Here is a 14839-nt window from a genome sequence, read left to right on the forward strand (position 1 = left end):
ACCTGTGGCTTTTGCCTTGTGCCCTCCCCGGCCCCCACAGAGACACCCCACGTGCAGTACGAACGCCTGGGCTCAGACGTGACTCTGCCGTGTGGGACGGCGAACTGGGATGCAGCTGTGACGTGGCGGGTGAATGGGACAGACCTGGCCCCTGACCTGCTCAATGGCTCTCAGCTCGTGCTCCGTGGCCTGGAACTGGGCCACAGCGGCCTCTACGCCTGCTTCCACCGCGACTCCTGGCACCTGCGCCACCAAGTCCTCCTAAATGTGGGCTGTAAGTGTTACTCCCAGCACCCCTCATTTGACCTCCCACTTCACTCAAGGGCGTTGTCCACGAGGCCCGGACCCTTGGCTCGGTTCAAAGCCCCTTCCTGGTGGTAGTGGTGGAGGCCCTGACCCTTGCCCTCTGATCCTATTTGAGCCTGCTCTTCTGACCTCTGAGCCCAGTCTCACCCCGAGTGCGGACCCCTGGCATTTTGCACTTGTATCCACCCCCACTGGGGATCTTTGAGATCCTAAAATCCTGTTCCCTATGACAAGATGGGCACAGGAGGGCTGGCAGGCATGGCCCACCTAGGGCCTGGTAGGGAAGAATCCTAGAGTCACAGCTCCGAGCTGGAGTGGCCTCACTCCACTGTGTCCTCTCACAGGGTCTGGCCCTGAGGACCTTAGGGAAGAAAATGGGGTATACGGTTATGCAGGTAGAGGTGTGGTACTCTGGGAAGCTCCAGGGAAGAAGGAAGGCTTCCTGGAGTGTGAAGCACATGGAGACTTGGAAGATTTGGAAGATACACTGAAAAAGTTCTTTCTGGCAGAGAGCTGAGTGTGACCATAGGTTTCAGAGGCTGGGAGGGCATGCAAAGGCCACTTGGGTTGGTATAAATGGCAGAAGGTTGCTGAAGGAGGGGACAGGGCAGATCATGATCCTAGAAGCTGGGGAGTGACATGATCAGAGTCATGTTGTTAAAAGGTCCCTCTCTCTGTGCTGAGGGGAGGCAGGTGGATGGGCAAAGGCAGGGCCAGGAAGGAGGCTGTTGCTGGGATGCGGGAGAGATGAGGGGGACCTAGGACCGGGGCATAGAGTTGGGGAAGTTGAGAGGGGGTGATTGGACCTCCAGGAGTTGGTGATGGATTGGAGGTAGGGAGGACAGGAGAATAGAAAGGGGGAAGAGTCAAGACGGCTGGTGGTACCAATCGCTGCAACAGAGACAAGGTGGAAGGGTCAGCTGGAGGAGAAGATGGCGTGTTCTGTTTACACGGTGTCTCAGTTTTGGTTTCCCTAGAATCAGGTGAGAATTTGCATACAGGTGGTCTATTTGGCAGGTGACAGAAACATCACAAGGGAATGGGAAAGTGATAGAAAAGGAAGTTAAGCTAGCCAGTAAAGGGGGAGTTATCTAGCCACTGCTTCTGGGCAACTGGCGCTTAACCCGCTGGGGGAGCCCTGGGAGCCGAGGCAGAATGTGTGCCTCAGAGTTCTCCTGCCTAGGGAGTGCGGGGCCTCAGATGCTTATACACTAAGGGGTCGGGGTGGGGCTGCTTTAACTCCCCAGCACTTTTGGCCTGATGCCCTGACAGGCAATGCAGGTTTTGGTGGCCAAAGAAAGCTCTGAGGCAAATAACTGCAGAAGCGGTCAGTGGGTACGGGTGAGGGATCTGCGGCACCACCATCTGCTATAGACATGTTGGGTTGTGGTCCCCGGGGGACAGCCGGGAGTTGATGGCTGGTAGCCAGTGAATCTAAGGGTCTGGGACTCGGGGAGAGGCCTGTGCTGGAGATGGGAATTTGGGGGGTGGTTGTCAGCATTAACTCTTTGGGAGGGGGTGAGATGGCCAAGGGTGAGATTGTGGGGTAAGGAGAGAAGAGGACCCAGAACCCAGCCCTGAAGACCATCACTGTAAAAGGGGTTGATGGAAGAAACGAGCCACAAAAAGAGATGAAAGATCACAAGGAGCCGGCAGGAAGGTAGAAGGAAGAGCAGGTGAGTGTGATTCCGAAGAGGCGTTTGCAGAATCGGGATGGTGAGGTTATCAGTGTTGCTGATGGTCGTCTGGGCAGGCCTCTGGAGCTCAGCCAGAGGCACCAACTGACAGAGTAAATACTCTGAAAATAGTTTCTTTTCTTCTTGAGCCAAGGATTCAAGCTTCTCCGGCCTCATCCCACTTGGGTGATGCACCCCACTGTCTGAAGATGGTTTCTTTACTCCTGGGAGCTACTGAGGGGAGGAGATGCTTGAGGGACCTGGGAGCAGGCCCTTTCCCCACTATCAGGAGACTGGTGTGGACAACCGTGGGAAATGTTAGGCTGAAGTGTTGCTCGGGGTCCGCCACAACACTGGTCCGCCACAACACTGGGCCTCTAGCCCAGGGCTAGAGGAGAGGTACAGGTATGTTTTGGTAGGGATGTTCCTTTCCCCACAGAAAAGCTTTTTTATGTGTTTAAACTGGAGAGATGGCAGTCATCACGAAACGCCTTAGTTGCAAACCGAGGGTGGAGTGACCCCTGTTGGCCAGCTTGAGATATGCAGGATCAGCCCACCAGAGTCCTCCCTGGCCCACCACAGGGTACGTTAGAAGTGGACCACGCAGCCTAGCCCTGGGCCCTTACATGGGGAAAAGGCCATATATTGAGTGGCATGCAAGGAGTATGAGGCCAACTTGGTACAAGTCACCCATACCCTTGTCTTCTCAGTTCGAGTCCCAGAAGTCCTCAGGATGGACAAGGCTGGATGTGATGGCTGGGCCTTGGTGGCTCTGGGCCCCCATTCCTGATGACTCGATTTTCTTTGAGAGGTCATTGGAAGGGGATTGGGTCTAGATGTAGTGCCTGCAGCCATACCCACAGCTGCCCTTTGTGACCAGAGCCCAGACCTTTTTTTTATAAGTTTTTTTTAAAATTAATTAATTAATTTATTTATTTATTTTTGGCTGTGTTGGGTCTTCGCAGCAAGCAGGGGCCACTCTCCATCGCGGTGCACGGGCCTCTTACTGTCGCGGCCTCTCTTAGTTGCGGAGCACAGGCTCCAGACGCACAGGCTCAGTAGTTGAGGCTCACGGGCCTAATTGCTCCACGGCATGTGGGATCGTCCCAGACCAGGGCTCGAACCCATGTCCTTTGCATCGGCAGGCAGATTCTCAACCACTGCGCCACCAGGGAAGCCCCAGACCTTTTATATATAGTGCTGACCACTCCCCAGGCCCTGCCTGTCAGAGGAGAGCTGGCCGTGAGTTGGCTGTAGCACTGGTTACAGATACTTATCTCTCATTGCCTTGTTTCCTTCTAAAGAGTTGGTCAGAGGAACAGGGGACATTAACCATGATTGTTTCAGTCACTTTATATTAGTAACAAGAGACTGGGTTTGGCAACACTCAATATCAAATTATCCTTCTCGCCAGTGCTCAGAGAACAGGACAGAGCTACCCCTGATTTGTGGGCCATTCAAACTAAAAATTGTTCAGTATTTATCCTAAACATGTAAGATTTTCATGTCTCTATTTCCAAGGGAACCTGATCATAAAAAATTCCGTTGGAAGTCCCCTTAACCAGGCTGATCCCTGAACTGCTTCCTCCTGACCCACCTTCCTGCCCTCAGGCAGATGGTCACAACCAGCAAGGAGGCCCCTACCCGGGGTGATGAAAGGATCCCCCACATTAGGAAACAGGATCACAAGGTTCCTTTTAGTAGCATCCTTTTGTTCCCTTAGACACTGCTAATTCCATGTCATTCTGATTTTAAGCTGAAATAAATCAGAGATTAAGTGACTAATTTTAAATAGACAGTTCTTTGTCCAGTTTTAAAATATTTGTATTTGATGGGTCAGGACAGGAACTCCCGAACCCCTGGTTCAGCATCGCTTCCTCCTCAGCTCTGTTTGGTGGGGAAGGAGAGAGCAGCCTGTGGTTGAAGAAGAAATTGGGGAGAAAAGACGGGTAGAAGGCGGGCATTTAGGAGTCCAGAAGTTGGGGTGCCTCGAGGGATGTCACGAGATAAGGTTAGCACAGGCCGTGGGCCTTGAATGCCAGGCAGGAGGAGGAGTGTGGGTGCGGCCTGGGCAGGGCTGGAGCTGGAAGGGTCACCCCGCCCCGCCTGGCCTGATCTGGCCTGGCCAGGGGTGTGGGCAGCCTGACCCCCCTCCTCTCTGAGCCGGCGGGCAGGCCTCGTGCATGCCGGGGGCTCCAGCCCAGGCGGGCTGGCGAGATGAGAGGAAAAACATGCGGTTTGGTGGGCTGGACATGGAAAAACAAGCCAGTTAGGAAAACAAACAAATCCTGGGCCAGCGGGGGTACACTCACGCATGCACACGCACACAGCCCCGCGTGGGACTCAGGGACGCCCTGCCACGGGCTGATGCTGTCACTTGGGCATCTCAGGAGCCCCCATGGGGGCAACTCAGGAAGTCTGGGCATCCAGGAGCATGCCTGTATGTGATATCATGACACGTATGCGTATGGGCTTTTGCTCACACACAGCCTCTAACACGCTCTCACACGGTGTTCAGCTCATACGTGTGCACACACTTGGAATTCTGGGCACCTTCCCACACCCACAATTCGAAAAATGCATTCAGACTTAAGTTCCGTCTCATACGCAGTGTCTCAGGTTTGTAGTCCTGCTGTCACTGTTTCACACACAACAGCGCATTTACACGCATTTGCACGGAGGACCTCAGCCACACAGCCTCACACATGTAGACAATCCCTAAGTCACACAGCCTCACCCCGAGCCCCACACAAATGCAGTCACCCGGCCACGCACAGCCAATCGCAGTGACACTGCTGCCGAGTCCCAGTCACACACAGGAAGCCTCTCGGAGTTACGCACACAGCCTCACAATGGCAGTCTCTTACAAACAGCTTCTCCCCTGACTTGCAGCGCGCTCCCAGCAGGCCTCCTCACTGCATACTGTCCCACAGCCTCACACTTGGTCTCTCTCAGCACCCCCACCTCCGCCCACCCGGCCGCTCAGCTGGGCTCCAGCTGCAGCAAGTCACTCCTTTTCTTCCTTTTCTTTGTTTTTCTTTCCTCCTTTTCCCTCTGAGAAACCTGGTCCCTGTCAGGAAACCCAAGCCCTTCCCTACTCAGGGCCCAGGGCCAGGCAAGAGTAGCCAGATGACAGACAAAGCCCTGCCTGCCCTCCCCCCCCGCCCCCCATGACCTGCCCAGTCAGAGAGGGGAACTGGTTTGCGGGGGGATGTCTGAGGGGAGACTGGTCCGAGGGGAGAGGATGGTCAGAGGGAAATGGAGGAAACCAGCCAATGGGGAGGCTGGGCGGGGGCGGGGGCCTGCGAGTCCAGTGCCGTGGCCCGCTCTGCCCTCCGAAGAGTCCCAGGTGGCAGGGAGCTGACTCTGCAGGCTTCAGTGCCCCCCCCCCCGCCCCCCGCCCAGTGCCCTTCTCCTTTGAAGCTGGGGGTAAGGGAGGGTGGTGGTAGGAGGGGACAGTGGAGGCTTCTCAGCCAACCTCGGAATGTCCTTTCCTCCTGGGGTGGCTGCCAACTCCGGCCTGGCCCACAGGCCCCCACGAGGCGCTTCCTGTGTCCTTGGCCACCCCCCCCCACACACACCATGCCTCTGTGTCCCTGGGCAGATAGGCACGGAGTACGTGAGGCGCGCAGAATGAACATGGAAGAGACACAAGATGGACGTGGGGCCAGGAAGGCTTCCCGGGGGAGGCAGGCGGCAGCGGGCAGAAAGCAGGCTGCCCCTCGTGCAGGCTCAGCTGGCCTCCAGCTCTCCCCTGCAGGCCAGGGGCTGGAGCCACCTCTGCCCACAGCGTAGCCCACACCACCTGCCACATACAAGCTCCTCTCATGCCTCTCTGACGCCTTCATCTCTCCTGCTGCAAAGCCAGATCGGGCCTTGGGGGTTCGGCCCCAATACATACATACTTCACATATACTGGACATGTACATGCAGTCACACACAGCCATTCACAATCCCGTGCACACTGTGGATGGAAGCCCACGGCTCCCAAGTATCACCACGGCCACTCAGCAAGCGTGGACATGCACTCCCCCTCACAGTCCCTGGCTTATTGAGCTGCCCCCCTCCCATTTCCTGTCCACCTGTCAGGCAGAGGGTGGGGTGGGGGGGGCACAGGAGGGAGGTGTCAGTGTCCCTGGAGCCGTGGACGGACATGCCTTGCCTGGGTCAGATCACAGAAGCTGCCTCCTTCCAGGAACCTGAGCCGGCTGTCCTCATGCCTTACCGAATGCCCGAGGGTGGGACAGCTGGTCTAAGTGCTCACAGCAGCAAAAAGAGTGGTTAGACAGCAGAGAGGACTTCCCAAGTATGTGTGTGTGGTCGTGTTGGTGGGTATCCTTGTCCTGGTGTTTAGTACCAGCTCTGGCTTGCTGTGTGACCACAGGTAGGTTCCCATCCCTCTCTGGCCCTCCGCGTTCCCCAGAGTAAAGGCAGGTGCTGACCATATAAAGGGCTGCTTTTTTCTTTTTTAAAATAAATTTATGTATTTATTTATATTTGGCTGCGTTGGGTCTTCGTTGCTGCGCTCGGGCTTTCTCTAGTTGTGGCGAGTGGGGGCTACTCTTCGTTGCAGTGTGCGGGCTTCTCACTGCAGTGGCTGCTCTTGTTGCGGAGCGCCGGCTCTAGGGTCATGGGCTTCAGTATTTGTGGCACACGGGCTCAGTAGTTGTGGCTCGCAGGTTCTAGAGTGCAGGCTCAGTAGTTGTGGCGCACGGGCTTAGTTGCTCCGCTGCATGTGCGATCTTCCCGGACCAGGGCTCAAACCCGTGTCGCCTGCATTGGCAGGTGGATTCTTAACCACTGCATCACCAAGGAAGTTTCCTAAAGGGCTTCCTTAGGGGTCTGTGATGGAGAAGCTGGGGGCTGGGGCTGGGGTGAGGTACACACCAAGGGAACAGCAGCTTCCTCTCTGCACACACACGCAGTCACACATAGACATGTGCTCTGAGAGCCATACACATAGACGTTCCTACATACGTACCCACATTCCATCACACGTCACTCATTCACGTCACACACAGACACATATGTGACATGTATGCATATGAACAGCCGCCCAGTGCTGTCGTTCATGTGGAGCCACCAGGCCTGTCCTCGTGTTTCTCATTCTCTCCCGAGGGGAAGCCTGGGATGTCTCTTCTCCAGGGAGTGCACCCTGATCACCCCACCAACCAGAGGACCCGGTCAAGAACCCCCCTTGGCCTCTGTTGCACAATCTTCCTCTGGAAATGGATGCAGTGTGGCAGGAGATTTGGGGCTGGGGCCGATTCCCCCAGACATCACCTCCATCCTGTGATCGATGAGCTGAGGCCTGCAGCCCCCTGCTCCCCACGTTCCCGCCTCCATTGAGCAGGTGGGGGGGCTCTCTCCATACAGCCCTTGTTTTCCTTTAATTAAACATCTGGCTCTCTGTGGCCTGGGAAGCCTCAGACCCTCGCTGACAGCACCCTCCCCCCGCCACCTCTGGCATTGCTGATGGGTTGAAGGGGGAGAGCTGGGTTCTGGGGCCCACCTGTCCCCACACTAACGCAGGGGACTGGGGGCTCCAAGAGTGTCCTGACCGTGCTGTCCTCACCCCCAGTGCCGCCGCGGGAGCCCGTACTCAGCTGCCGCTCCAACACTTATCCCAAGGGCTTCTACTGCAGCTGGCATCTGCCCACTCCCACCTACATCCCCAACACCTTCAATGTGACTGTGCTGTGAGTAGATGCACCTGTGACCTGGTTCCAACCCTGACCTCTGACCTCTCCCCCGGCCCCCCACCATGCCCTCAGTCCAGACCCTAGCCCAGCCTTGGGCTTGACCTTCCCCCAGCCTCTGCCCTACCCGACCTTGATGTTGGTAACGGTGCCTGGGCTTCATCCCTCCCCAGGCATGGCTCCAAGATTATGGTCTGTGAGAAGGACCCGGCCCTCAAGAACCGCTGCCACATCCGCTACATGCACCTGTTCTCCACCGTCAAGTACAAGGTCTCGATAAGTGTCAGCAACGCTCTGGGCCACAACGCCACAGCTATCACCTTCGATGAGTTCACCATTGGTGCGTGGGGAGGGGGCGGGACCCTGCTGCATACTCCAGTGGGAGTAAGTGGATGTTTGCCAACGTGTATATGAGCATTGGTGGGGGTGTCCCCATTGTGTGCCCAGGTATATGTGGAACGTATAATGTGTACACATATGCGTGGCATGCATATGCCCGTGAACACCTGAGTGGATGTTCTTCACCTGCCGGGGCCAAGAGACCTCTCCAGCGGCTCTTCCCATCGTCTCTCTGGCTCCCAGAGCATGCAGGAGGGGGAGGGGGGCAGGCTGGGCCAGACCCTTGTGCAGCTGCAGCCTCCACCCCCCCCCCCCCCCCCCCCCGCCGCCCCCCCGCCCCCCCCCGCCCCCCCCCCCCCAGCATGGCTGGATCCCCAGCCAGTCTCTTGCTATGGGAGCTGGGCCCTTAGATGCTCTCATCAGATTCTCAGCCCACTTCCAACCCAGATCTGCAACACCTGTGGACTGTCTTTTACCTTTGACCCACAAAGCAGCTTCAAACCCAGCCTCTTCCAAGCGAGGCCGTGTCTCAGTTTGGCACTGGAAAAGTTGAGGTGAAAAGCCAGGCTTGGGGAAGTATATGATGCTGGTACAGGCTGGGGTGAGCCAGGTGATGACGAGGGTAGTGGTAGGGCATGACATAGGCTTAGTAATTGGGATGCTGGTCATCATGAGGATGGGGTTGATGATGGGATGAAATTTATGATGTTGATATCATGAGCTGGTGACAGTGACTGTAGTGACCGTCATTGGTGATGACGGGGATGTGAAAGGTGGAAGTAATGAGATGGTTGTTAACGGTGGTTGCCAAAATTGACAACAGAGAAGAGCGATGATTATCGATGTGCATTGGTTGACATGGCGGCTGGGGTTGACGAAATGGGGCTGTTCCAAGAGGTCAGTGTGGTACTGAAGCTGTGTTTCCTCAACAGTGAAGCCTGACCCTCCAGAAAACGTGGTAGCCCGGCCAGTGCCCAGCAACCCTCGCCGGCTAGAGGTGACATGGCAGACCCCCTCGACCTGGCCTGACCCCGAGTCCTTTCCTCTCAAGTTCTTTCTGCGCTATCGACCCCTCATCCTGGACCAGTGGCAGCATGTGAGTACCCTGCCCAGATCCCGAGAGCCTGAATCAGAGCCACACGGTGTGGGAGGCCCCTGTATCCCTGCTGCCAGCTGTTCCAACGTGAAGCCTGAGGGCAGTCAGAGAGGCTTTCCGGGGGGAAGAAGGGACCAGGTGGGCCTGGAAGGATGGATGGAGCTGAGGGAGGTGTCCTGATCTAAGGTCCTTAGGGGTTGCTGGTGACCCCCATTAGGGCAACAGGAACGCATCTGTCGTTGTGGCTCCGCATGGTAGTGGAGAGAAATGCTGGGAGGCAGATGGCAGGCAGTGTTTCCCTTTTCTTACCTCTGGCTTCAGCCCTGATCAGACATCTCCCTCTTACACTCTGGGCCAGGCTCTGAGCCTGTGCTGGACCCAAGGGGCACGATAGTCCCTGTCCTCAAGGACTCACAGATGGGCTCAAGGGGTCAGAATCAGGCAATAGAGTCAAGCTCAATCCAGGGTGTGAGCTCAGGCCGTGATTAGTGTCATGGCTCCCCAAAGTCAAGTCCACCTTAGAGGTCAGCTTAAAGTTACGGGTCAGAAGGTGGTCTGGACCGGGAACAAAGCAGTGGACGGGGGGCAGTATGGGGTCAGGCTGTGGTCTGGGATGTTGATCAAGCTACGAGAGCGAGCTCTGGGGAGCAGCCAGGGGTTTGGGGCAGACTTGAGTTTCTCTCTCCTTGAGGGCCCTGGGCCCATAGGGCTGTGGGTGCTATGTGGCCCGTGAGGTCTGTGGGCTAGGTCTGGGGCTGGGAAGGTGCGCCCTGGGGCAACCCAGGCTGGCACCCAGGGTCAACCTGTGCCCCCACCGCATCCACCTGGTTCCAACCTCATCTCCTCCTGCGCCTCTCCCAGCTGGCCTTTAAAGCGCGTAATTCGATTCCAGGGCGCCTGTCCTGGTTGCAGGCCTGGCTCCCACAAAGGCTGCTTACATGCTCATATGTTCCCTGACAGAGTCCGGAGTCCCTCCCGCCTGGCCAGCTGCCCGCGACTAATGCATTGCTAATAACCAGGGTCTAGTTTCACAAGCCCCCCTCTCCTGCTAACTAGCTACAGGCAGCAGCCCTGCGCGTCGCAGTGCACACGCCTCGCAGTGGACCTGGCACACTGCCTACCACACACACACGGGAACATGCACGCACACACGTGGCCCCCAGCAGGAACCATGCTCCCTACGTGCGTGTGACTAACATGCCAAGGCCACCCACTGGCCTGCACCGTGGGCAGAGCTGACCCCAACGCTGATGCGGGCAGAGCAAAATACGTGGGCTCTGTGGCAAGAACATGAGTGGCCTGTGGCACAGGTTATCCCTGCTCCATGTCACATTGGTATTGTGGTTGGCTAGATTTATGGCTCTTTTGAACTTGAGTTTTGCTCTGAACAGAATGGACTCTCCCCAGTCCTTAAGCTTGGAGAGAGGCAGGTATATGATTGGGAGGGGCAGTGGAGGTGAGAGCAGAGAAAAACATCACTTGGATTTTCAGGAGTATGTGAGAGATACAGGTCGGGAATTACACAAGAATGGGCACTGTGAGGTCTGGCAGGGGCTGTCTCAGCATGGACAAAGGGGAGGTGAGTACTGGGACCCAGCATGGGTTCCCTGCATCTTCTGCTCTGGGCCTAACTCAGCAGGAAGGCTGGGAGGGCATGTTTGATGTCTGCTGCCACAGACTGATGGAGGACTCCTAGGAAAGGCGGATGCCAGCAACTAGGGAATTCCTGACAGTTGTGGAGCCATTCTCCTAAGGGGGTGGATTAAGGGATCAGTGACAACCTAACAAGAAGGGCCCAGGCCTAGGAGATGTGGCTTCCAGGAGGGCACTGCGCTTCTAGGCCACATTCCTAGAGGTATGGTTGGTTGCCCACCGTAAGCCCACCAATGAGGTGGTAATTTGATCTGCTCCCCATAGCCCTCTCCCTTTGGGGAAAGACAGATGTGGAGATCCGGGGGACAGAATCAAAGGAGGAGGCCCGAGGGTCAAATCCTGGGAAGAGGGAGAAGGAGCGGAATGAGCTAGGGCTACTTAGCCAGAGGGGGTCTTTGCAGAGCAGAAGGGGCCTGGGGGACCAGAGGTGGAACTGGGCCCCAACTCCAGGAGAGGGGGGTCTCTGGGGCCCACCGATCTTCCAGGGCTGGGAGTAGGACTTAACTGAGCCCAGATCTGGGCCCAAAATGGCTCTCATACCGACTCTGGCCTTTACCAGTACCTCCTATCTCAGGCTCACAAACCCTGGAGGAATTGGGAGGCTTTCCCGCCCCACTTGGACCCAGCTGCCCGCACGTGAATCCACATACACACACGCACATGGGCTCACAGACTGTCAGGTCAGGTAGCTCAGACCCTGGTTTTCTTGGGGAAAGAGTGTAACAGGGACCAAAAATGCCCTGAAGCCAGATGTGGCCCAGAGCGGCCGGGGGGGGGGGGCTCTCCTCCACCCCTGCCGGCTGCCCCTGTTTACGAGGCGCCTTAATGAGGCGGCGGGTGCCGCTGAGATGAACCAGAGCCCAGCCTGGGCCTGGGAGGGGTGCCGGACAGGCAGGCCAGCCTGGAGGGTGGGGGGAGACCCTCAGGATGGGGCTGGCCAGGGCAGGGGTGGGGTGGCCATGCCTCCAGGAGGAAATGGAGCAGCTGTCCTGCTGTCCTCCCGCCCCAGGAGCTGCCCCCCCACCCCTTTTCCACCTCAGCCAGGGCGATGACTGTAAGTGAGGCCACCCTGAGGGGGAAACCCCGCCGGGGCCAGGCTGGTGGGTGCACCGGGCATCTGGGAGCCCAGGCTCTGAGCTGGAGCCCGTGGTAACGACAGAGCTGGCTGAAGTCTCTCTGGTGCTCACCATGTGCCTGAGCCCTCATTACAACCCTGTGAGAGCGATCATGAACGCCGTTTTACAGGTGAGGGCCACAGGGCATGTGGAAGCTAGGTAACTCAGCCACCTAGTTAGTAGGGGGTGGAGCTAAACTCTGGACTCGCGCAGCCTAGCGCCATGCCTGCGTTTGTACCCTTCCCTTTAAACAGCTCCTTGATGGAGTGCAACACAGCATTACGCCTCTCTCACCCCATTCCTCTTGTCGCCTCCGGCTGGAACCGAAGTCGGGACTGGGCTGGGGCTAGTGAGAGAGCTGGGGTGACAGCAGAGTGAAGACACTGAGCAAAGTCCTCCTCACTCTCCCCTCGGGGTATTTCTCATCTCCTTAAAGATCTCCTCCCCCAGGACTGTCTTTGCTCCCTGTTGGTGGGCGGGGCGGGGGGGGGGCGGTCTCCTCCCGGAGAAGTCTTCACTCTCCCAGGGATATTCTCAGTGTCCTCCCCCCAGGGAAGTCCTCATTCCCTCCAGGGGTGTTTTCACTCCTCTCTCCCCACAAGTGTTCTCACTTCTTCTGGGGGTGCCTCACTCTCGTGACTCCCAGGGTCCACCGTCCCTATACACTCCCACCCCGTGATTTGGCTGCAGGTGGAGCTGTCGGATGGCACAGCGCACACCATCACGGATGCCTACGCTGGAAAGGAGTACATCATCCAGGTGGCCGCCAAGGACAATGAGATTGGGACGTGGAGTGACTGGAGTGTGGCCGCCCACGCCACACCCTGGACTGAGGAGCCACGACACCTCACCACCGAGGCCCAGGCCCCCGGTGAGCCCGCCCCCTGGCCTCCCTCCTTCTCCTCCTGGGACTTGGAGCATCTGCCCCAGGGGTCTCCACAGTCTGTGTGGCTGGCACACTCCCGTCGGTCTGTCCAGCCCCTGCTGTTACTCGTCCTTGCTGTCTGCACATTCTCGGTAGGGGCCTCTGCATGGAGGGGTCCTCTGGGTGCCTTGGGGAAGCAAAGACCTGCCTGATGGGTGAGGCAGGGGCTGTCTGACAGGAGAGGCAGCCCTGGTCTGACACAAGAAGCAGGAGCAGTGTGCCTGTGGACCCCAGATGGAGGTGGGACTCCAGCCCTGGCCCGGCCCGTCTCTGAGTTTCCCCCGTGTTCCCCAGAGACCACGGCCAGCACCACAAGCTCCCTGGCACCCCCGCCTACCACGAAGATCTGTGACCCCGGCGAGCTGGGCAGCGGCGGAGGACCCTCGGCGCCCTTCTTCATCAGTGTCCTTGTCACCCTGGCCCTGGCTGCTGCCGCCGCTGCCAGCAGTCTCCTGATCTGGTAAGTGGAGCGAGGCTGGGTGGTGGAGGGGAGCCCGAGGGGACCCCGACCCCACCCTCTTCCCTCACAGCCTCCTGCCCTGTCCCCCCAGAGCCCGGCATCCCGTGAGGACATGCCAGCGCACCTGCAGAGGAGCAGGAGGCCGGAGCTGAGCCCGAAGACCCTGGTTTCTATTTTGCACACGGGCAGGAGGACCTTCGGCATTCTCTCGAGACACGATTTGTAGAGACCCCGGCAGGCCCGGGCCTGCTGCCCCCCAGCCCCGCCACACCACGCCGGCCCCCCTCCCCGCTCAGGGCAGGGGGCCATGCAGCTAACCCACCCACCAAAGAGCACCCACACCTCCGTCCTAAGCCCTGGGGCTGGGCCCTCCAACGCCAGCGACTCCCAGGAGCCCTTGGGGGGCCTGAGGGGAGCCCCTCACATCACAGTCTCGCCTCCTGTCCCAGCCTCCTGTCTGTTCCAGGGTCTCTGTTGCCACCATCAGATTATAAGCTCCTGGCGCTGGGGGGGCCCGGCCATCCCCTTCCCCCGGCACCCACACTTTTCAGTGCCCCGCCTCCACCCCTGTTTTGTACGACCCTCCCCTTTTCCTGCTCCTGCCCCGCAGTATTTAATGCCCTGTCAGTCCCCTGTAGTCTGACTCAGTGGTAACTTGCTGTATTTGAATTTTTTACAGATGTATATACGGGGGTGGGGGGTTCTCATTAAACGTCACCATTTCATGAGTCCTTGGACCGGACCCACTTTGGGAGGGTAGCCCTTGTCCAAGGACCTCTCCCCTTCGAGGCCTGGAGGAGGGAAGCAGTTAGAGTTGGAGAGAGACAGTCCTCTCCAGACAGGTGGGGAGAGGCAGCTCAGCTCTCAGGCAGGTGTGTCCGTGGACGGGGCTTCCCGCCTCTTTGGAGGGTAGAGCTCCCTGGAGGCCATGGGCAGAGTTTTGGGGAACGAGGGGCCCCAGTGAGGCAGGTCCCACGCCGGGGGCATCCAGTCATCCCCGGAGGCTGCTGAATCCTAGCAGGGCCAAGGTCTGTCAGGGGTCATCTCTGGAGCTGCCTTCCACGGGTGCCCAGGCTTGGCTTTACCCACGGGGCAGAGGTGCAAGAACGGGGGGAGGCCGGGTTTCATCCTCGGGGTGGAGGGGTTGACATCCCTGCCATTCAGGAGACACAGGCCGGGGTTCCAGCAGGTCAGGCCTGGAGCTCAGCCAGGGTCGGGAGTGCAGAGCGCAGAGTAGCCTGGGCAAGCAGGGAGGTTGCCCGAAGGAGGCTACTTGGCACGTGACCAGGCATTGGCCTCGTGCTTCAGGACGGGAAGCACGGAGTACGAGGTTTACCCCAGGGTTAGATTGCAGTGAGGACTCAGTGTGAGTGGGAGGGGAGCGGGCTTCGGCTTTACAGGGTACTCAGTCTCTGGGCCAGCGCCACACCCTCTGCCCACACCCTTCCGGTCCCCAAACCGGGACTCCAGGATCCCTTTGATTTTCCCTCAGAGGAGAGGCCCCTGGCTGCCTCAGGTCCAGCCCCCCTTGTCGGAGCCGCCTCCCTGCAGCTCCTTGGCTGAGAATACC

At 58.2% G+C, this 14839-nt stretch overlaps 1 protein-coding gene across 3 annotated transcripts in view; it reads left to right on the forward strand.

Moving 5' to 3' along the window:
* Window positions 1-13998, forward strand: part of CNTFR (ciliary neurotrophic factor receptor) — a 39169-nt gene extending 25171 nt beyond the window's left edge. For all 3 annotated transcript variants that reach the window (XM_029203878.1, XM_029203877.1, XM_029203876.1), the window contains 7 exons: window positions 41-274; window positions 7564-7681; window positions 7855-8021; window positions 8953-9116; window positions 12575-12755; window positions 13104-13269; window positions 13361-13998. In XM_029203878.1, the coding sequence (XP_029059711.1) occupies window positions 41-274; window positions 7564-7681; window positions 7855-8021; window positions 8953-9116; window positions 12575-12755; window positions 13104-13269; window position 13361 (1031 nt within the window). In that variant the 3' untranslated portion in view covers window positions 13362-13998. The remainder of the gene's footprint in view (window positions 1-40; window positions 275-7563; window positions 7682-7854; window positions 8022-8952; window positions 9117-12574; window positions 12756-13103; window positions 13270-13360) is intronic.
* The last annotated feature ends 841 nt before the right edge of the window (window positions 13999-14839 follow it).

This window comes from Monodon monoceros, unplaced genomic scaffold, assembly GCF_005190385.1.
Source record: "Monodon monoceros isolate NGI ecotype Baffin Bay Population unplaced genomic scaffold, NGI_Narwhal_1 Super_Scaffold_5, whole genome shotgun sequence".
Taxonomy (NCBI): domain Eukaryota; kingdom Metazoa; phylum Chordata; class Mammalia; order Artiodactyla; family Monodontidae; genus Monodon; species Monodon monoceros.